Genomic DNA, 22932 nt, shown 5'->3' with positions numbered 1-22932 from the left:
ATTTATCAGAAATACTGAAAGGATATGACTTTTATGAGTAGTAGTGTTTCAGTGCCCATAAAGTGGTGTAAATTCACAGGCTTTCCAGCCCCCTCTTGATCATTTCTCTTTTTGTATTTTGAATTCCTTAACTTTTATTTGTTTTAGAAATTGAGGCAAGGTAGATGAGGACAAAACTGGTTTCTAAAAATAATTACATTTGCAAATATTTGCAGAAGCTTTAGTCAAACCAGAGTTTACTTCAAGAAATTTTTTAGGCCGGGCGCGGTGGCTCACGCCTGTAATCCCAGCTACTGGGGAGGCTGAGAATTGCTTGAACCCGGGAGGTGGAGGTTGCAGTGAGCCGAGATCGCGCCACTGCACTCCATCCTGGGCGACTGAGTGTGGCACCATCTCAAAAAAAAAAAAAAAAAAAAAGATGCCTGTAATCCCAGCAGTCTGGGAGGCCAAGGTGGGCGGATCACTTGAGGTCAGGAGTTCGAGGCCAACTTGGTGAAACCCCGTCTCTACCAAAAATACAAAAAAATCAGCCAGGCATGGTGATGTGTGCCTGTAATCCCAGCTACTCGGGAGGCTGAGGCAGAATCGCTTGAGTCTCCAGCTGCCCTACCAAACTGCTTTTGAATTCAATTATTTTGAATTGAATTCCATGGTACTTTTTTCTACTACACTATACTACTTTCATTGAAATTTTTCTAACTGCCTTTTGGGAGAGCAGTTTGGTAGCATAGAATAGGTGGGATCAAGAGCACTTTTCTGTCGGTATTATTTTAGGTAGGCTTTTTAAACTTTCACATGAATTTCCTCATCAGAAAATGAAAGTGATCGTATTTACAGGGGCAATAATAAGGATTATATTTATGTAGAGCACTATGTATAATGTATAAAACAAAATTTCACCTATAATTTTTGTGTTTTTTCCGTTGTTTAATTTTGTTTTGCTTTACTCACTTCCAAAGTATTGACCCCTTACTCTTCTTTCTAGTTTCCCTATCTGTTCTCCAAGCCAGAAACCTGGGAATTACCACCACATCTTGTCAATTCAAGATCCTAAGTATGTCTTTGGATTGCCTGCCTTTTTTTTTTTTTTAAATCTCTAAGAAAAGGCACATAAGGCTGTTCAAGATCCTGTCTATCCTTGTGTGTATGTTAGGCCTCACTTCTTTCTGTCTTCTGAATTATTTAGAAATTTTGGAATGGACCAAGATGATTCTAGTTCTTTTATATTTACTATCCCTTCTGCTTCAAATGTGCTCTCACCCAGAATTTATCAGGCCAACGCATATGGTACTCTTTTTTTTTTTAGAAGGAGTCTCGCTCAGTCGCTCAGGCTGGAGTGCAGTTGCATGATCTTGGCTCTCTGCAGCCTTGACTGACCAGTTTTAAGTGATCCTCCCACCTCAGCCTCCAGAGTAGTTGGGACTACAGGGATGTGCCACTACGCCTAATTTTTGTATTTTTTTTTTGTAGCGATGGCTTTCACCATGTTGCCCAGGCTGATTTCAAAGTCCTGGGCTCAAGTGATTTGCCTGCCTCAGCCTAACAAAGTGTTGGGACTACAGGCATGAGCCACTGTGCCTGGCCAGTACTCATCTTTTAAGTCTTAGTTTATACATAGTTTATCTCCTGTAGAAAGTCTTACCTGGACCCCTCTTCTGCACTCTCCGTTCCTACGTGTCACTTGTTTTATCTTGACCATAGGTTTATAATTATGATATGTTTTAGTTACTTGCCTAAATAAAATTACTCTCTTCTACCAAACTGTGACCCTTTGATAATAGGAACTGTGTAATAGATCATAAGTTTTGTTCAGTTAGTACATATGTTAAACTAGCTATGCATCCACCTGAGTATTATCCATGAACCTGTATTTTATTTTATCTAAAATATTTAGGTCCTAATTATTTTTGTATTCCCAATGCCTTGTGACCTACTATGGATGCACTGAAGAAGACAGTGTAACGTAGCAGAAATAGCATGGACCTCATCATTAAACAGATCTGTATTTGAAGTCTGACTCCCTCTTTTCTTGGTGGTATGATTTAGGTGGTTTACTTGACTGGTCTGATGTAAAGCATTCCGTATGTATTAGGTCTTTAAATGCTTATTTCCTTTGCTTTCTTCCCCTTCTTTAAGCAGTTTTTGAATGCATAGATAAGAAGTACAATAGGCATTGGAAATATGGGCCTGGAGTTTAGGGCAAATATGTGAGCAAGAGACAGATTTGGGGATTTATAATCATGTGTACGGTAGAGTTAAAAGCATGAAAAGGATTGAAACTATCAGGGACAATATGAAGTAGAGGACTGAGGATTATTTCAGAGAAGCCCAGTTTGAAGGACAGGGGAAGTGATAATGCCCTAGGAAGAAGTGGTTAAGAGAGAGAGCCCATGCTTAAATGTTTCTGCGACTTCCTGCCCTTCCTGGATCTCTTTTAGACTCCTTAAGGGAATGAGGTTTTAAAGACATAAAAGCAGGGAAGGCAAGTAAGAATTGAAAACATCTAAAAGTGTTTGGTAATTTGGAAGTCATTAGTAGCTTTAGCAATAATGGTTTCTTTGGAGAAGTGGTAACAAGTGATAATGAAGCTCAAACATGAATTTTGGAGTTAAAATTTATTACCTTTTTATGACTGAAGAAACAATAGTAATGAAAACTATTATTTGTCGAATGCATATTTAGTGCCAGGTACCATGTTAGGTAGTTTCATTTATCATTATAGTAACCATGTGAAGTCCATGGATTGTTTCTATTTTCAGATGAAGAAACGACTTGGAGAGATTATGTCATTTTTTAGTTATATAACTGATAACAGCTGACATTGCTATATTTGAATCTATGTATGTAAAACTCTAAGAAATCCTAGCTCTTAATCGCTTCCATGTTTATGTTCATAGTATTCTGTAGGTGCCGCTTTCTCTATATGATAGTATGGAATGACTTTTTAACATTCTTTTTTCCCCCTTTAAATGTTTACATTATATATACTAATGAATTAGGGAATTCTTTTCTGTTGTTTCTTAATTCTTTAATGTAAGGTTTGAGTGATTCACCAATAAGTAGTTCCTTCCAGGTATTATGCATACAGTGAAAATACAAACATGGTGGGATTTTAGAGCTTTAAAAGAATGAAATTAACTGGATGAACTATTTTGCCACATACAATAAATAGTCCCTACTTATCCAAGGACACATTCTAAAACCCCCAGTGGATGCCTGAAACTGCAGAGAGTACTGAACCCTATATATGCTATGTTTTTACAATTTGCTAACCAAGAGGGCTACTCAGTGACTATCGAGTTGGTAGCATGTACAGTATGGCAACGCTGGACAAATGTATGATTCATGTCTCAGGTGAGGTGGAGTGGTTTGGAGTGGGACACTATGAGATTTCATCATACTGCTCAGAATAGTATGCAATTTAAAACATAAATTGTTTATTTCCAAAATTTTCATTTAATATTTTTGGACTATGGTTGATTGTGGGTAATAGAAACCATAGAAAGCAAATGGATAATGGGGAACTACTGTGTCATGCTTTCCATTTTTAACCTTTTAAAGTACTTGACGATTGGTACCTTTTTTTCTCTTTGCTACCAAACACTTTTTTTTTTTTTTTTTTTTTGAGACAGAGTCTCTCTGTCGCCCAGGCTGGAGTGCAGTGGCACGATCTCGGCTCACTGCGAGCTCCGCCACCCAGGTTCACGCCATTCTCCTGCCTCAGCCTCCCAAGTAGCTGGGACTACAGGCGCCCGCCACCACACCCGGCTAATTTTTTGTATTTTTAGTAGAGACGAGGTTTCACCGTGTTAGCCAGGATGGTCTTGATCTCCTGACCTCGTGATCCGCCTGCCATGGCCTCCCAAAGTGCTGGGTTTACAGGCATGAGCCACCGTGCCCGTCTTTTGTTTTGTTTTGTTTTGTTTTGTTTTTGAGACAGAGTCTCGCTTTGTCACCAGACTGGAGTGCGGTGGCGGGATCTCGGCTCACTGCAGCCTCCACCTCCTGGGTTCAAGCATTTCTCCTGCCTCAGCCTCCCAAGTAGCTGGGATTACAGGAGTGTGGCCAGCTAATTTTTGTATTTTTAGTAGAGATGGGGTTTCACCATCTTGGCCAGGATTGTCTTGATCTCTTGACCTCATGGTCCGCCCACCCCGGCCTCCCAAAGTGCTGGGATTACAGACGTGAGCCACCGTGCTTGGCCCCCAAACACATTTTTATTTGTTTTATCTTGTTCTTTTTGTTGCTGTTGTTCAAATCAGTGTTTTAAGGGGGAGATGATTTTTATGAGGACTATATCAAATTACAGAATGTATAGATTAGTAGAACAGATCTGGAGCTATTAAGTTGGTGCAAAAGTAATTGCGGGTTTTGCCATTAAAAATAATCGCCATTACTTTTAGAGGGTTGGTTGTTGTGTTGGTGGTGGTGATATAGTTTTAGGGGGTATAGGTTTGGGATTGGATTCTTAAAAGTAATTGCCATTAATTTTTTTTTTTTTTTTTTGATACAGAGTTTTGCTCTTGTTGCCCAGGCTGGAGTGCAATGGTGTGATCTTGGTTCACCACAAACTCTGCCTCCCGGGTTCAAGCGATTCTCCTGCCTCAGCCTCTCGAGTAGCTGAGATTACAGGCATGTGCCACCACGCCTGGCTAATTTTGTATTTTTAATAGAGATAGGGTTTCTCCAGGTTGGTCAGGCTGGTCTCAAACTCCCGACCTCAGGTGATCTGCCCGCCTCGGCCTCCCAAAGTGCTGGGATTACAGGCGTGAGCCACTGCGCCTGGCCATTGCCATTACTTTTACTAGCAAAATCTGCAACTACTTTTGTACCAACCTAATAGAGAGGATTATAATCATCTAGTTTCCAGGTGGAGAAATCAAAGTAGTTAAGATCAGAAAACTAGTTAGATCTCAGATTTCTGACTCTTTGGTGTGGTATGAAGTAGGAGTGGAAAAATACAGATTTAGAATATTTCATACTTCCCTCTGATGCATAGAAGCTTTCCCTATACATATAGTAAACTCAAGTATGTCCTTCTAAATAGTCTTCTTATAGCCAATTTTCTCTGCTCCCAAAGACTACACATTAAGGAAGATCTAAAAGACCATATATATTGAGGCAAATTTTTCTCCTTTTGTCTTTAAACTTTTTAATGTAATTTTTAAACTATTGAATTAATCTTTTATGACTTTTGGATTTCAGATCCTGCTTAGAAAGGTGTTTTGTACTTTGTGATTATAAAAAAAGAGTCTTTTGTATTTTCATCCAGTGCTTTTGTAGTTTCGTTTTTTTGTTTGCCTTTGAACCATCTAGAATTTATATTGGTATAAAATATAAAGTAAGTACCGTATCTAAAGTTGTTTTTTAAAGATAGCTATCCAGTTGTTTTAATACCTTTGTTTAATTATCATCTCTTCATGTGATGAAGGACTTCTCAGGCAGAGGTAACAATATTAACACAGTGCCTGGGTACTTAGTAAAAATGGAGTAACTGATGAGAGTGTTGGTTATTGTTGTGTTGGTGGTGATGATACAGTTTTAGGGGGTATAGGTTTGGGATGGGATTCTTAGAAAGATGGTAGATTTAAGCGTATTCATAGCTTGTGGGGACATAACTAGTAGAGTGTAAAAATACAGCATAGAAGGAATGAAGGACTGGAAAGAAAGAGAGAAACTCCAGAGTACAACCAATGTGGGTTAACTTTAAACATGAGAGTGGAAAAATGGAGTAAGGATGACTGATAAAAATATAGGTACCATAAATATGAAAGGTCGATAGATTAAGAAAAAAAAGGAATTAACCCGTTTATGCCAGAGGTTGCAAATGTTTTTTGTGAAAAATCAGATCTTGGCGATGACCTTGAGCATTAGGATATAAATAACTCCCGTAAGCTTAGTGTTCCAGTAATGGAACACTAAGCATAAATGGGTTAAGGGCATCTAAATATGGAGGTAGTTGTGTTCTAAAGTACTCAAGGAGAGCGAGAGACAGATTTTGAATTTTTATTTTCTCTTCTCTTTCTCTTGTAGGTCACCCTTGCAATTATGGATATTTAAAAGGGTCAGACAGTGTGGAGGGGGAGTTCCCCTCCTCACTCCCCCTTGGTGCTTGACTCCAGGAATAATTTATAAACTGTGGAATTTTTTTAAATGAAGAACTTGTATTTGATATGAACTTTATAGAGCTATTTATAATTTTTTTGATTTAAGTGCCAAAAAATTGTATAAAGATATATAGTTTTATACTATTGTCAGGAGGATTTAAATTATCCTAAAAAGGTAATTTATTCTCTGTAACTTCCTCAATAGCACCTTTGTGTCCTGGCTTTTTCATTTTTTAAAATTAGTTTTCACGATTCTGAAGTAAGTGGTATAAAAACAGTTAGGATGAATTCACCCATGCCTGACTGCACATCAAAGTGTCGATCCCTGAAGCATGCTTTGGATGTCCTTTCTGTGGTAACAAAGGGGAGCGAAAACCAGATTAAGGCCTTTCTCTCCAGTCATTGTTACAATGCTGCAACTATCAAGGATGTTTTTGGCAGGAATGCCCTCCACCTTGTTTCCTCCTGTGGAAAGAAAGGAGTGTTAGATTGGCTTATTCAGAAAGGAGTGGATCTGTTGGTGAAAGACAAAGAGTCTGGATGGACAGCATTGCACAGAAGCATTTTTTATGGACATATTGATTGTGTTTGGTCTCTATTGAAGGTAATTGTCATTTGTTTATTTTAAATGTATTTAGTCCGGAATATGTTTTTCTTAATCATTTTCATACATCCTACATGCTTTTTGGAAAATATTTGCATTTTTTCTTGCTTGTTTGCTATCTCTTACTACTGTAACTGATCTTTGGAATTAAAACTCCATATATCCTTTTACTTAACTTTTTTGTGATGTAAAATTTTAAACATTTATCAAAGCTTACTATATATAATGAACTGTTGGCCAATTTTGTGTTATTTGTACATCTCATAATATTTTGAACTAAATCCCATACATCATTTAATGAGTATTATACATTATTAAAAGAAATACTTTACATTAAGTAAGCACAATTTATTTGCACAAAGAATGATTTATGAATCGGGCAGCATTCAGAACCAGAAGAGGCTCAGAGAGCTGTGCTGCAGCCTGAGCAGTGAGCTTTTATAGGCCGATGCAGAATAAAGACAAAGAAAATATGTTTAATTGGTTAGAGCGGAAAGACCCTAGTTAGAGGTTAGTTGGTGGTTTCTGATTGGTAAAGACTCTAGTTTCATTTTACTGTTTACTGGCTGTGTGTTTACTTATGGATAAACTTAAAGTGCTAGAGTTGCCCCAGTCTAATGGCATCTCAATTAGTATTTTTGTAACAATATCTTTTAGTATTTTAAAATGATTTATTCTTAAATAACTATATTATTAACTTTATTTTATTTATTTATTTTTTTGAGATGGAGTTTCGCTCTGTCGCCGAGGCTGGAGTGCTGTGGCCCCTGATCTCGGCTCATGGCAAGCTCCGCCTCCCGGGTTCACACCATTCTCCTGCCTCAGCCTCCCAAGTAGCTGGGACTACAGGCACCCACCACCGCGCCCGGCTAATTTTTTGTATTTTTTTAGTAGAGACGGGGTTTCACCATGTTAGCCAGGATGGTCTCGATCTCCTGACCTCGTGATCCACCCACCTCGGCCTCCCAAAGTGCTGGGATTACAGGCATGAGCCACCATGCCCAGCCTATTATTAACTTTAAAAGGGCAGTAGTTGTTGAACATTATTTAGGAATTGTGTTTTTGAGTAGTATGTTTCATTTCTTGTTTAGTTAGCATACGGTGTTTATAAGCTCTAAAGAAACTGATGAGGCCAGGTGTGGTGGCTCATGCTGTAATCCTAGCACTTTGGAGGCCGAGGTGGGCCGATCACTTGAGGTTATGAGTTCGAGACAAGCCTGGCCAACATAGTAAAACGCCATCTCTACTAAAAATACAAAAATTAGCCGGGTGTAGTGGCGTGTGCTTGTAGTCTTAGCTACTTGGGAGACTGAGGCATTAGAATCAGCTAAGCCCAGGAGGCAGAGGTTGCAGTTTGCCAAGATCGTGTCACTGCACTCCAGCCTAGGCGACAGAGTGAGACTCTGTCTCAAAAAAAGAAATTGATGGCCAGGCGCGGTGGCTCACGCCTGTAATCTCAGCACTCTTGGAGGCAAAGGCAGGTGGATCACCTGAGATCAGGAGTTCAAGACTAGCCTGGCCAACATGGTGAAGCCCTGTGTCTTCTAAAAATACAAAAATTATTAGCTGGGTGTGGTGGCACATGCCTGTAATCCTAGCTACTTGGGAGGCTGAGGCAGGAGAATCACTTGAACCCAGGAGGCGGCGGTTGCTGTAAGCTGAGATCGCACCATTGTACTTCAGCCTGGGCAACTGAGGACGACTCCATCTCAAAAAAAAAAAATCATTAAAATTGTTTAATTTATATAAAATTTTTTTTCTAGTAGATTAGGTGTGTTGTATTGAATAGGCAAATAATAAAGCGTTTTGAGATACACCCCAATGTCATTTCACTAATGAATGCAAATTAGAAACTCACTGTCAGAAGTCATGAGTTTTAAATTTAACTATTTTATTTTATTTTATTTTTATTATTATTTTTTGCGACGGAGTCTTGCTTTGTTACCCAGGCTGGAGTGCAGTGGTGTGATCTCCGCTCACTGCAGCCTCCACCTCCCAGGTTCAAGTGATTCTCCTGCCCCAGCCTTCCCAATACCTGAGATTACAGGCATGTGCCACCGTGCCCGGCTTATTTTTGTATTTTTAGTAGAGACGGGGTTTCCCCATGTTGGCCAGGCTGGTCTTGAACTCCTGATCTCAAGTGATCCACCTGCCTCAGCCTCCCAAAGTGCAGGGATTACAGGCGTGAGCCACCATGTCTGGCCTTAAATTTAACAATTTTTTTTGTATAGGGATTTTGTCATGTTTGTGGAGGACCTGGAAAAGAAAAAAACAGTTCTGGTCCTTAAGGAACTTCTGGTCAAATTCAGAAGCTTACCTTCAGTGTCTTCATTTAATTTTGACTTAAAAAATATTTCTGTAGTGGCTTTTATGTAGTAACATTTACTGATAAGAATAATTTTTATTATATAGTAATAGTAAAATATTCTTTTGTGGAGTTAAACTCCCTACTGATCTTCTACTATTACTGCTGCTGCTGCTACTACTACTACTACTACTACTACTATCTTCTACTACTACTACTACTACTACTGCTACTACTACTACTATCTTCTAGTACTACTACCACCACCACTACTACTACTACTGCTGCTGCTGCTGCTGCTGCTGCTACTACTACTACTACTACTTACTGAATCATCGTGGACAAATTATTAAATCTTGAACTTCAGTTTTATCTATAAAAAGAGAGTAATAATAGCACTTTCCTTTTTTTTTTCCCCCCCAGGGACTATCCATGAAGTAAAGCATTTTTAAGTTTGTTAATGGTAGAGCAGATTCCTCTTATATCTGAAACCTTGGGGTATCTGTTTAATTCCCTTATTGTCATTATAGGGAAAGCTAGGTTAGTAAGAGTTAAAGCATCTGTCAGCTCCATTCTTACCCTTTTCCATCTGTAAAACCTTGGCTTTTTTTTTTTTTTCAGTTTCTGCTGGAAAGTTGGATGACTGCCAACCCTGTTGCGTTTGAGAAGGTCCCTGGGTTTGGGTTTCCTGCCATCCTAGGGGTTGCCATTTAGGTGTTAGCATTTAGGGCTACAGTTTGAAATAGTTATGGTCTGGACTGAATTTTGGTCCTTTCCTCCCTGTGAGATTTTATTGCCCCATCGAAATCCTCAGTCACTCTAACCACCTTGGCTAATAGAAGCCAGGAAATTGTGCCGTTGTCACCGTGCCCTTAGCTTGACTGTCTTATTGGCATCAGAGCCCTGCTGATCAGTGATAGATATATAACAGTGGATGTATTCCACTGACGGTTTTCCCCTAAATCCTGTATTAACCATTCAGCATTCTCATGTTGTTAGGCTGTCTGCTTTTGTTCAGCATATTTTTTTACTTTGACCTTCCAACACTTCTTTAATTGGAAGGGGTGCAGTGATAGGTGTCTTCATGTCAGTTCCGTCTCTGATGCCAGCTGTAGCACTTCAGGTATTATGGATTATCAGGAAGAAACCACACACATTTTAATGAATTTAAATTTGATAAAACTTCACAGCTATAACATTTGTAAATTGCACAGTAAATTGTCAGTTTCTTGATGCCAAAGATATAAAACCTTAGCAGAAACTTGTTGCCTACAAAAAGCTGGAATAGAGACAGATTATCTTATGCAGCTCTTTTGGGGCTTCTTGATTCCGTGACAGGATGCATGGCTGGTAAAGACTGTTTATACTTGTGGAGTCCTGCTGTATCTGTTGTTGCTAAACCATTGCTCTTTTATACTGGTGGTTTACTTACTATTCTGGAAGAACTTGCTTTAATTTTTCCCATTTGTAAACAGAAGACTTCACAGAATCATAGGTTATATGGATTAAATAATATACTGTCTGTGAGGTATTTGGAACAAATATTTTTTGAGTGCCTGATATGTGCCAGGCAGTAATCCAGGTGCTAGGGATATTGCAGTGAACAAGACAGAATCCCTTCTTTGTTTAAGTTTTTATTCTACTAGGGGGAGATAGACCAAAACCAAAACCAAGCAATTAAATTAATGAACAATGGCCGGGCATGGTGGCTCACAACTGTAATTCCAGCACTTTGGGAGGCCAAGGCGGGCAGATCACCTGAGGTCAGGAGTTCGAAACCAGCCTGGGCAACATGGCAAAACCTCATCTCTACTAAAAATACAAAAAGTAGCTGGGCATGGTGGCACATGCCTGTAATCCCAGCTACTGGGGAGGCTGCGGCAGGAGAATCGCTTGAACCCAGGAGATGGAGGTTGCAGTGAGCTGAGGTCACGCCACTGCACTCCAGCCTGGGTGACAGAGCAAGACTCCGTCTCAAAAAAAACAAAAAAAAACAATAACAACAAAAATTAATGAACAAATAGGAACATGCTTGATAAATATTGATGTATTAGAGTTCTTTTTGCCTGCAACTGGAACCAACTATGGTAACATAAACAAAATATATTGAAGGGATATCAGATACCTCGCAGAATAAACAGGTCATCAACAATTAACTGTCAAATTATAAATAAGAAAAAATTCCTCAAACTAAAATAGAGTAAGTATAAACTAAATAAACTGATTTGAAATTTTATGTCTCTCCTTCCCCAGATAATTTTTTTTTGTCTTTTTGAGACGGAGTTTCGCTCTTGTTGCCCAGGCTGGAGTGCAGTGGCGCGATCTCGGCTCACTGCAACCTCTGTGTCCCGGGTTCAAGTGATTCTCCTGCCTCAGCCTCCCAGGTAGCTGGGATTATAGGCATGCACCACCACACCTGACTAATTTTTGTATTTTTACTACAGATGGGGTTTCAGCGTGTTGGCCAGGCTGACGTTGAACTCCTGACCTCAGGCGATTCATCCACCCACCTCCCAAAGTGCTGGGATTATAGTCATGAGCCACTGCGCCCGGCAGAGTGTGGCTCCTCAAATGCAAGAAGAGTTAAATGTTTATGTTCAGATGCACTCCCACACAGACACAAACCCAGAGCTAGGGACTTGTAGGGACAGTGTATTTATGGGGTATTAAAGGGGTATCAGAAATGCTTTATCGTTAAAAATGTTCACATGGCCGGGAACGGTGGCTCACACCTGTAATCCCAGCACTTTGGGAGGCTGAGGCGGGCTGATCACGAGGTCAGGAGTTCGAGGCCAGCCTGGCCAACATGGTGAAACCCCATCTCTACTAAAAATACAAAAATTAGCCGGGTATGGTGGTGGGCACCTGTAATCCCAGCTACTCGGGAGGCTGAGTCAGGAGAATTGTTTGAACCTGGGAGGCGGAGGTTACTGTGAACTGAGATTGTGCCTTTGCACTCCAGCCTGGGCGACAAAGGCGAGATTCCGTCCCCCCTGCAGAAAAAAGTTCACATGTAGTTAATTTTTATTTAAAATGTTAATTTTTTATTTCTTCACATTTTCTGATTCTTCCTTATTCCAGCAAGAGTCGGATATGTGATTTTTCTTAATTATTCTCTGCAGTATGTGAGAGAAAAATGTGTGTGAATATGAGAGATAATCGTTATTAAATTTTTTTTCAGTGTATTTATGGGGTTGATTATCTGACTTTTTGATACATAAGAATAGGAAGTCGGCCAGGTGTGGTGGCTCAGCCTGTAATCCCAGCACTTTGGGAGGCCAAAGCAGGTGGATCACCTGAGGTCAGAGGTCGAGACCATCCTGACCAACATGGAGAAACCCTGTCTCTACTAAAAATACAAAATTAACTGGACGTGGTGGTGGATGCCTGTAATCCCAGCTACTTGGGAGGCTGAGGCAAGAGAATCGCTTGAACCTGGGAGGTGGAGGTTGCGGTGAGCTGAGATTGCGCCGTTGCACCACTCCAGCCTGGGCAACAAGAGCGAAATTCTGTCTCAAAAAAAAATAATAATAATAAAATAGGAAGTTACTGATGATATAGGTAATTAATAATATATATATATTTATGTATTTGTTTGTTTGTTTGTTTTAGCATGGTGTTAGTCTGTATATTCAAGATAAAGAAGGCTTGTCAGCTTTGGATCTTGTAATGAAGGATAGACCAACTCATGTAGTATTCAAGAATACTGGTAAGAAAATTTCACAAATGGGCTGGGCGCTGCGGCTCACACCTGTAATCCCAGCAATTTGGTAGGCTGAGGCAGGCGGATCACTTCAGGTCAGGAGTTCGAGAATACTGGTAAGAAAATTTCACAAATGGGCTGGGCGCTGCGGCTCACACCTGTAATCCCAGCAGTTTGGTAGACCGAGGCAGGCGGATCACTTGAGGTCAGGAGTTTGAGCCTGACCAACATGGTACAACCCCGTCTCTACTAAAAATACAACAATTAGCCGGGCATGGTGGCAGGCAATCCTAGTTACAGGCAATCCTAGCTCCTCTAGGCAATCTTAGAGGCTGAGGCAGGAGTATTGCTTGAACCTGGGAGGTGGAGGTTGCAGTGAGTTGAGATCTTGCCACTGCACTCCAGCCTGGGTGATAGAGCTAGACTTCGTCTCAAAAAAAAAAAAAACAAAAAAAACTTTACAAATGTATTCCATTAAGGTGCAGCTTAGCTTAGAAAATTTTAATGAAATTTTATTCTTCTTAAAGTAGTGGGGAAATTTATTTGTGTGTGGCTATCTGCAAAGAAATTTTACTTTGGTATATGTTGGATATTTTTTGTTTCATATTCAGAACAATTTTATTTTGCATTTTAAAATTTCAATCCATATTTATGTCTATATAAAAGTACAATCTAAAATGGGAGGACTGTTATAATTGTAACTACTGTAAAGTAATTGATATATACTCAGAAAGTAACATCAGCATTGAGGTAGAAGGAAAAAGGAATGGAAATTTTTATTCCTTTTGTTATTTTTGAGATAGGGTCTCTGGAAATTATCATTATTTTTGTGGTTGTTGTTGAGATAGGGTCTCGCTTTGTCAGTCAGGCTGGAGTGCAGTGGCAAGAACACGGCTCATTGCAGCTTCAACCTTCTGAGCTTAAGCCATCCTCTCACTTCAGCCCTCCAAGTAGCTGGGAAAATAGACCCATGCCACCATGCCCAATTAATTTTTTTTTCTTTTTTTTTTGAGACAGTTTCGCTCTTGTTGCCCAGGCTGGCGTGCAATGGCGCGATCTTGGCTCACCACAACCTCCGCCTCCCGGGTTCAAGCTGAGAGGCTCTCTTCTCTCAGCCTCCTGAGTAGCTGGGATTACAGGCATGAGCCACCATGCCCAGCTAATTTTGTATTTTTAGTAGAGATGCAGTTTCTTCATGTTGATCAGGTTGGTCTCGAACTCCTGACCTCAGGTGATCCGTCTGCCTCGGTCTCCCAAAGTGCTGGGATTACAGGCATGAACCACTGCGTGCGGCCAATTTTTATACTTTTTTATAGAGATGAGGTTTTGCCACGTTGACCAGGGTAATCTGGAACTCCTGGACTCCAGTGATCCTCCCTCCTCGGCCTCTCAAAGTGTTGGGATTACAGGCGTGAGCCACTGTGCCCGGCTCCAGTTATTTTTTTATTCACACATTCTCAGTTTCACTTATCCCTCCAGTTTGTTTGCTCTTTGAGATTTGGAAGTGGGAATTGGCAGAAAAGAAAAGATTTAATTGGGGCACTGTATAGTTTGCATTTAACTAGTAAGCAAGCTGAGTAAGGACACATTCTGTATTTCTATTTCTACCCTGGATACTGCATTGCAGGTTAACAGTGATAATTCCATTCTAAGACTTTATTCATCTTCTAAAATAAAAATGAAGATTTATATCATGAACTTAGCTGTGATTTGTATTCCAGTTTAATGGGCTTTACCCTAATCACTAGTGTGATTTTGTGTCTATGAAAAACAAAGTATTGAAAGTTAGTGTTCCTGTACAAAGAGTATTATCACATTTGCAACATTTAGAACCTTTGTATGTGTGGATTAATAATATCTTACATTTGATACAATTCTATATATTATTTTCATGGAAACTAAGTAGATATGGCCGGTGGTGTTTTACTCATTGGCAGTTAAACTTTAGCTGCTAAAGAAACAAGAAACAGCCTGGGCAGAGTGGCTCATGCCTGTAATCCTAGCACTTTGGGGGGCCGAGGTGGGAGGATCACTTGAGCCCGTGAGGTGAAGACCAGCCTGGGCAACATAGTGAGACCTTGTCTCAATTATTAAAAAAAAAAAAAAAAAAAGAAAAGAAGCAAGGAACAAATGTTTGATTGCTTGCATTGAGACAGGCCTGTATTATGATTTGGATTTTCTATTTCTAGAATTACCTAATATCATATTAATATATTCATTCACAGAAGAGCGTTGGCATCTTTCTAAATATTGTAGTTAAATTAGTTCTTATATGTGTTTTAAAATATAAAAAAGTATAAAAACTAATTTTTATTTTAGATCCTACAGATGTTTATACTTGGGGCGATAATACAAATTTTACCCTGGGTCATGGAAGCCAGAATAGCAAACATCATCCAGAGTTGGTGGATCTGTTCTCCAGGAGTGGGATTTATATCAAGCAGGTATTTTTCAAGTACAATCTATATACTTTTAGAGATGAGAAAGAACTTTTGTATTTGATTGTTCAGCTTTTCATGTGGATTACATAACTTTGTTTCAGGTACAGTAACATTTTAATGAGGAAATCAATCAATAGAACTTTGCTAATTTTATTTTAGATATTGTTAGCCTTAATTATATTTAGACTTTGTAAAATACCCTAAAATATAAGATATTTGTGCAATTAGTGTTAGAAATTAGAAAATGTTATACAGATAGTAGTTTAATTTAAGAGGGTAGAGCTTCTCTTGATTTTCTAGCTTTTCTATTTAACAAACATTACAATTCTGTAAGCTGTTTCTCAAGTGAATTTGTTGTTAAAGCTCAGTGTTATTTTTGATAAGTGAACAACAGTTCTTTTTTTTTTGGTGGCATTAAAACATAAAATAATTTCAATTTAGAAAACAACACACTTCTTGCAATTTTTTGTAACGAAATAATGTTTTTAGGTTCCAAGCTATTTATCATGAAGAGAATATGTTTAATCTGATGTGAAGTTGGATGACAGCAGTCTGGAAAGGCTATAGAGTTTTTTAACTGAGGGTCTGGTAAACTGCCAGTCATTCTATTTAATTATTTGTATTCACACTGCAAGCAATAAATAATTAAATGTCTAAGTCTCAGTTCTCAGTTTGGATAGTAGATAGAACTAAAATTTCATCACTTATGGAGACAGATAAGCAATGTTTTGGAAGTGTGGGGTTCAAAAATTTGCCCTTAGATGCTTAGGCACGAGTGATGCTTTTTGTGAACCTGAGTTCTTAAATGTAAGTAATTGTAAAATTTTAATAGATACAATTGTAAAGATTTGGTCTGTGGTCTTATATCCTTATAATGCATGATATCTTCTACTTCCCCAGATACAGCTACTGTTGACAAATCTTTCTGTATTACATTGTGTATATGTGTGTATGTATGTGTATCTCTAGCCCCAGTCTTTCTCTTGAACTTTATTTCAGTTGTACTGTGGGTATTCTTTCAAGATATTTAAATTTAGAATGTCTGAAGTGTTATTTTTGCCACTCCTAAACTACCCTATTCAATTTTTAATGTTATAAATCTCAATTTCTAAATCCTGAAGATGACACCTCAGAGCATGTCTATTTAGTTCTTTTCTGTCTCATGAACCTAGGTGCCATGTCCTTTTCAAGCTCTTTTTTTGGACAGTGACAACAGTGTCCTAATTTGACTTTTTGGCTCCATTCATTTCAACCCCAATAATATTCTTCTCCAGAATTATTTGTCTTAAAAAAGAGCTAATTATGTGTTTATCTACTAAGTCACCTTTGGATAAAGTCCAAACTGTGGCTTGGAATGTTAGAACTTTTTCAGTCTTCCTAAATTACCATTTCAGCTTACATTTCCTACAACTTCCTAGTTATATTCTTTCTGCATTTTGAAGTTCATAAAACTTCTTTGATCCAGAATATGAGCTTGGAGTGTTTTTATCACTATAGTACTGGCTCTTTCCAACTTTCACCTATTATTTATATATGACATACATAACAACACTTAGTTTATATCCTGAGATTGAATTCTTAGACAGTTTTTAGAGCTACTTTGACAACATATCCCTAGTTTGCCCAGGACAGTTCTGGTTTATGATTATTTTCCTAGTGTAATTGTTAGTATCCTCTTTCATTCTCAAAAATGTTTGCATGATAAATAATATGACCACTATATTTAGGGCTCCATAGAACACTATTTTTTAAACCAAAAGTCACAACCTAATGCATCACAACCAGCAATTGAACAAAAAAAGCAATAGAATCCTTAAACTCTAGAGAATATTAAATTTTGAGAGAACTGGAATAAAAGCCCATATAGGAATGAAAAGTGGCTAGAGAAGTAGGGAGTAGAATGGTATCATGAAAGCTAATATTCTTGTGGGTCTTCTCTGTAGATGTGGAGGGAACTTAGGATAATGAAAGGACTTGTGATGGGCGAGAATCAAGCTTGGTGTCCAAGTCTTTAGTGAATGTGAGAGGGGTGAGCAAGATGGTGAGAAATCAGAGCCGGGGCAGCAAGTGTACAAGCTGCTCACACCTAGTCTAGAGCTTTTTGCAGACATGCTAGTCAGTTTTTTTTTTCTCATGCTGAGCTTGAGTGGGTCCTCAGACTCCTCCTTAAAATGATAATCCAACCATTAGCAGCCACTAATGATTGATTGGAATTGTGGCACAAGAAAGACACCTGTTTTTCCTTTTTTGAGGTAGTACATGATATACCTTTATTTCATGAGCTGTTATGGAGCAGGGATTTTAAAGACAAGAGTGAGGGAATCATGATGGCATTAGGAAATCGGAGGGTGATTGAAATGTCTGATCCAAAGAAATATATAGTTTGGAATATTTGAGCATATTCCATTTGCCAGGGTTGTGAGTGAACTAGTGTACTCAAAGAGAAAGCCACATTTCAGGTAAGGCAAGGCAGTGGGCGTGTTTTGTGAAGGTATTAAGGATCTAAGGGATTTTATTTACCACAGAATGAGGGTGAAGCAAGCACAGTGGGTAGGTTTGAAGGAAAGAAATCAGTATAAATTTCAGTCAGGGAAGAGAAAGCAAGTATGGGAATATTAACTGAGTACCAGTTATATAGAGAGCCCCATTTGTTATTGAAAAGGGGCTGATTCTATATTATACAGTACCAAACTAATTAACTACCATGAGACAGAGATTATTAATGTTAGTATTATATATTCCAGATAGTTAAAAGTGAAAATCCATGCTCAGTTCTTATTTAAAAATTCAAGGGTTTTAGGCTGGGCGCAGTGGCTCATACCTGTAATCCCAGCACTTTGGGAGGCTGAGGCGGGCAGATCACGAGGTCAGGAGATTGAGACCATCCTGGCTAACACAGTGAAACCCCATCTCTACCAAAAATATAAAAAATTAGCCAGGCGTGGTGGCGGGCACCTGTAGCCCCAGCTACTCGGGAGGCTGAGGCAGGAGAATAGCGTGAACCCGGGAGGCAGAGCTTGCAGTGAACCGAGATTGCGCCACTGCACTCCAGCCTGGGCGACAGAGCGAGACTCCATCTCAAAAAAGAAAAAAAAGTCTGGGGTTTTTAAAGTTGGATAACTTAAAACTGTCTAGTATTGCAACTGTTGTTTAGTAGTAGAAGTCAGCAGTTGTAGGATGGCCTTCTAATATTTAATATAAAATTGAATGAAATGTATTCTTATTTCATAAAATGAATTTGACAACTTGTAAATTTAAAATACAAATTTGGATTTTATTTTTAAACTTTTTAGGTATTTGTGGTACAGCTAAATGAGATAATAATCTTTGTATTACTTTTTTTATTTGATAGCTATATTGTGCTTACAAAATTCCGAGCGGTCTAGGGTATGTGTAAATATTTAGAGCTTGTCTAGCTTATAATTTTTTTGTTTTCCAAAGGACCTTGACTTTCTGGAAATGATTTTAGGGTTTCTTTATTTCTTACTCATCTTTTTATATCCTAAGTTAGAAATATTTGCAGATGTTGTAAGAAATATAAATGCAAACAATCTTTAAAAATGAGAAGCTTTTAAAAATATTATTAAGGTAAAGTGAGTATAATGAATATCAAAGCTTGGAAAATAGCAAAATGTGGCCCAGGGTTAGATATGTAAATATATATATATTTGAAACTGCTCATGGTTTCCTGTTATTGTGTTCTTCTGAGGCAGTTCAACTGTTTCAGTATCTTTGTCTTCTGTAGTATGTGAATAGTAAGTCTGTGTATCGGGGCAAGGGAGTGTACTGAGATTGAGGCAGATAAGGAAAAAGGAAGTGGGAAAGGAAAGAGAAAAACTTGAAAATAAATATAAAATTATTTATTAAAATAATTATAAATGTATATTAAAGACATGTTGATAAAACCAGAGATAAAGAAAAGGACATACTGCCCCCTACACCATGTATAAATGGCTTTATTGTTTTTTAAAAACACTCTGAAGATGTTTCTGTTATTTTTATTAGTACCATATATCACTATTTGGTAATCTTTATGCTTCCTGTTGCACTTTGCTCATTTCTTACTGTTTGATATTTCATGAAACTGGAAAACAACTGGCTACTAATTTTTGGAATTGAAGGTTTAAAATTATATTTTCCTTTGGGTAATCTCTTCTGTGGGTAACACATGCTTAATTCTTTCTTTGTTCTTTTTTTTCGTGTCAATGTTTTTAGACATAATTTTAAAACAAAGCATATGTATCTTTTATTTTTATTACAGAAAACTTAAAATGTGGAAATTAAAGTCTTATAAATTCCCCTTGTATCCATTATCCTGTTTAAACAATTAACAATATTCTATTTCTTTTTCATAAAATAAAGGATATTTTATTCAGAGAAGTTTAATAATATTCTCTTGTTTTCCCTTAGGTGGTGCTTTGTAAATTTCACTCCGTGTTTCTGTCTCAGAAAGGGCAGGTTTATACCTGTGGTCATGGTCCTGGAGGGCGATTAGGACATGGAGATGAACAGACATGCTTGGTAATTGAAATGTCATTACACTATTTAGGTAACTTTAGAAAAATGCTGATAAGCTGAAAGATTTAATTAACTAAATTTTTTTTTTCAACTGTAAGGACGAAATAATACATCAATTGATAATAGATTTTAAAAAATCTGTTTCCTGATATATCATGTTCAAATTAAGGATTTACATACAATGCAAAAGGATTTAAAAAAGTAATACTTTGCTTATAGCAAATACTGAGTCAGGAGCGTTACATAAGCTTTAAAATGTTTCTAGAGTTGAAATAAAAGAAGGCAGACTAGGCCGGGCGCAGTGGCTCACGCCTGTAATCCCAGCACTTTGGGAGGCTGAAGCAGGCGGATCACCTGAGGTCGGGAGTTCGAGACCGGCCTGGCCAACATGGAGAAACCCTGTCTCTATTAAAAATACAAAATTAGCTGGGCATGGTGGTACATGTCTGTAATCCCAGCTACTTGGAAGACTGAGGCAGGAGAATTGCTTGAACCTGGGAGGCGGAGGTTGCGGTGAGCCGAGATTGTGCCATTGCACTCCAGCCTGGGCAACAAGAGTGAAACTCCGTCTCAAAAAGAAAAAAAAAAAACAAAAAAGAAGGCACACTAATTGTAAAACACTTTTCCTGAAGTAGTTCTGGTTTTTGTTTTTAACTTCTCATTAAGATTTCTGTGGTCTAAAAATTGAGCCAGTATTTTCATAATGTAGTCACAAAATTTATATTTGTGCTACTGAAACTTAGTGCTAATTAGAAGAGACCTAGTACATTACCTATCAGAAAATTGGTTCACTAGGTTATTTTAAGATGTTTTTTGTGGGGACTTCTGATATACTTATCTATTAAATGGTGCTTTTAAAAAGAGGGAAAGCTATAACGATAATAGCTTCCATTTTTGAGGGTTTATTTTGTTCCAAGCATTGTTTATGCTTTTCATATATAATTATTACCTTAAGCCTCACAACAGCCCTGTGAGGCACAGTTATTATCTTCATTTTATGCATGATGATGACACTAATAATAGCAATCATTTATTGACTGATTACTGTTTTCAGATGAAGAAAATGAGGTACAGAGAGATTAAGAAATTTGATTTGAGATCAAATAGGTAGTGACAGAAGTAAGATTTGAACCCAGGACAGATAAATGACTCCAAAGGAATATGATACTATATGTTTGGCTACTCCCCGAAGGGAAACATTGATTCTGTATTTTTGTTTTTTTTTCAATGTACCAGTGTATACTTTGATGAGCTCCCTTTATTCATACCAAACAAATTTGCACTTGGTAAGGGCTCAAAAATCATTTGTTGAATTGAATTATTTCACTGGAATGTCTTACTGGGCTTATGTATTTTGCTCATAAACTTACAACCATATCCTTTTAAACTCATCTACCCTTTGCTGAAATGTAGAATTTACCTATGATAGATACAGCCATGTATCGGTCATGTCATTTCATGTCATTTTAGATGTAGTATCATCAAATTCTATTTGCATATCTGTATAAATGGTTAATGTAGTATACTAAAGTTAATTTTATTTTGTAGGTCCCTCGGCTTGTGGAAGGACTGAATGGTCATAATTGTTCCCAAGTGGCAGCTGCTAAGGATCATACTGTTGTATTAACTGAAGATGGATGTGTTTATACATTTGGTCTAAACATTTTTCATCAATTAGGAATTATTCCACCACCTTCCAGTTGTAATGTACCCAGACAGGTAAGCTTTACTCTTTTAAATAATAAGGTTTTACATTTGCAATAAAACCTGTATGAACAAAAAAATGTAAGTTATTGACAGAGCAACTTATTTTATTTCTGTTATTTAACTTTATCTTCAGTGGTATATACTGTCTTTATTATTTATTATTATTATTATTATTTTTTGAGACAGAGTCTTCCTCTGTCGCCCAGGCTGGAGTGCAGTGGTGCGATCTCAGCTGACTGCAACCTCTGCCCCTCGGGTTCAAGCGATTGTCTTGCCTCAGCCTTCTGAGTAGCTGGGATTACAGGCACACACCACCATGCCTGGCTAATTTTTTTTTTTTTTTTGAGTATTTTTTAGTAGAGAGGGTTTTGTCATGTTGACCAGGCTGGTCTCAAACTCCTGACCTCAGGTGATCTGCCCACCTCAGCCTCCCAAAGTGCTGGGATTACAGGTGTGAGCCACTGCACCCAGCCTATTGTCTTTATTTTTAACAGGAGAAATTAAGCATAGTACATATTAGCATTTGTTTGGAGTAAGAAAGAAAGCACTTGGGAAATTCTGCACTTGGGAGATTAGCCACCAAACTGCATCTTTTAAGTATTCATAAGCAAAGAGAGGTCCAGATATTTTGGATTTGAAACTTAAACACTTTTTAGGCCCTCCTTAAGAAAAAATATGAAATTTATCAATACCAAATGGGTTCATGCAAGGGAGGAACTCAGAGACTTGAGTTTTATTTGCTTCAGTAAATCTGCCTCTGCACAGATATCACACGTGACAAGTTGATGTTAGGGGACATGGGTCCAAAAACCAGTATTCTTTATTCTACTTTTTTACTCTCATGTGCACAGCCATCTCCAGAAGGTGCACAGTAGTGCACAGGACAATCGCACGACAAAAAAACATCTAGCCCAAAATGTCAATAATGCCACTATTGAGAGACCATGGAAATATCTAATTTAGAAGCACTGTGTTTTCTATTAAGAATGAGACTGGCTGCTTTGCATATTGCTTGTTAGAAAAAGAAAAATAGCTAAAAGTTTAATAATTTGATTCTTACACCATGTCAATTTTCTATATGTTAAAACTGCTGACTGAAAGTGGCTGCATCACAATGTTTTGTGTTCCGAGAAGGATTCAGGTCTTAGTATGAGTGCTGAGATCTGTTAGTGACAACTGCCAATTGCACTTGAGTGGCCACTAACAGCAAGTATACCATATATTTGCTGGTCTGCTGGATCTTTAAAAAATTGTACTAGGTCATAAATATATAGTAAATTGCAGTTTTATTTGTCTTTAAATAGATACAGGCAAAATATCTGAAAGGAAGGACAATCATTGGCATTGCAGCAGGCAGGTTTCATACAGTCCTATGGACTAGAGAAGCTGTTTACACTATGGGACTAAATGGTGGACAACTGGGTAAGAAATCCTTAATGACAATATCTGGAAATTAAATTGGACTCTTTAAAAAATTATCTTTTCTTTTTAATTTTTATTGATTAGAATGAGATTATGAGTGATTTTTTGTTTGTTTGTTTGAGACA

At 38.0% G+C, this 22932-nt stretch overlaps 1 protein-coding gene across 5 annotated transcripts in view; it reads left to right on the top strand.

Moving 5' to 3' along the window:
• Positions 1 to 22932, top strand: part of IBTK (inhibitor of Bruton tyrosine kinase) — a 78454-nt gene that overhangs the window by 1631 nt on the left and 53891 nt on the right. For 4 of the 5 annotated variants that reach the window (XM_008969444.4, XM_055113915.2, XM_003816374.5 and 1 more), the window contains exons 2-7: positions 6034 to 6711; positions 12629 to 12725; positions 15039 to 15163; positions 19571 to 19681; positions 21227 to 21397; positions 22690 to 22807. In XM_008969444.4, coding sequence (XP_008967692.1) covers positions 6391 to 6711; positions 12629 to 12725; positions 15039 to 15163; positions 19571 to 19681; positions 21227 to 21397; positions 22690 to 22807 — 943 coding nt within the window. In that variant the 5' untranslated portion in view covers positions 6034 to 6390. The remainder of the gene's footprint in view (positions 1 to 6033; positions 6712 to 12628; positions 12726 to 15038; positions 15164 to 19570; positions 19682 to 21226; positions 21398 to 22689; positions 22808 to 22932) is intronic. The other variant, XM_055113916.2, reaches the window with a different exon arrangement.

The sequence above is a fragment of the Pan paniscus genome, chromosome 5, assembly GCF_029289425.2.
Source record: "Pan paniscus chromosome 5, NHGRI_mPanPan1-v2.0_pri, whole genome shotgun sequence".
Taxonomy (NCBI): domain Eukaryota; kingdom Metazoa; phylum Chordata; class Mammalia; order Primates; family Hominidae; genus Pan; species Pan paniscus.
Note: the sequence above shows the minus strand (reverse complement) of the source record. Positions and strands in the feature narration are given on the sequence as shown.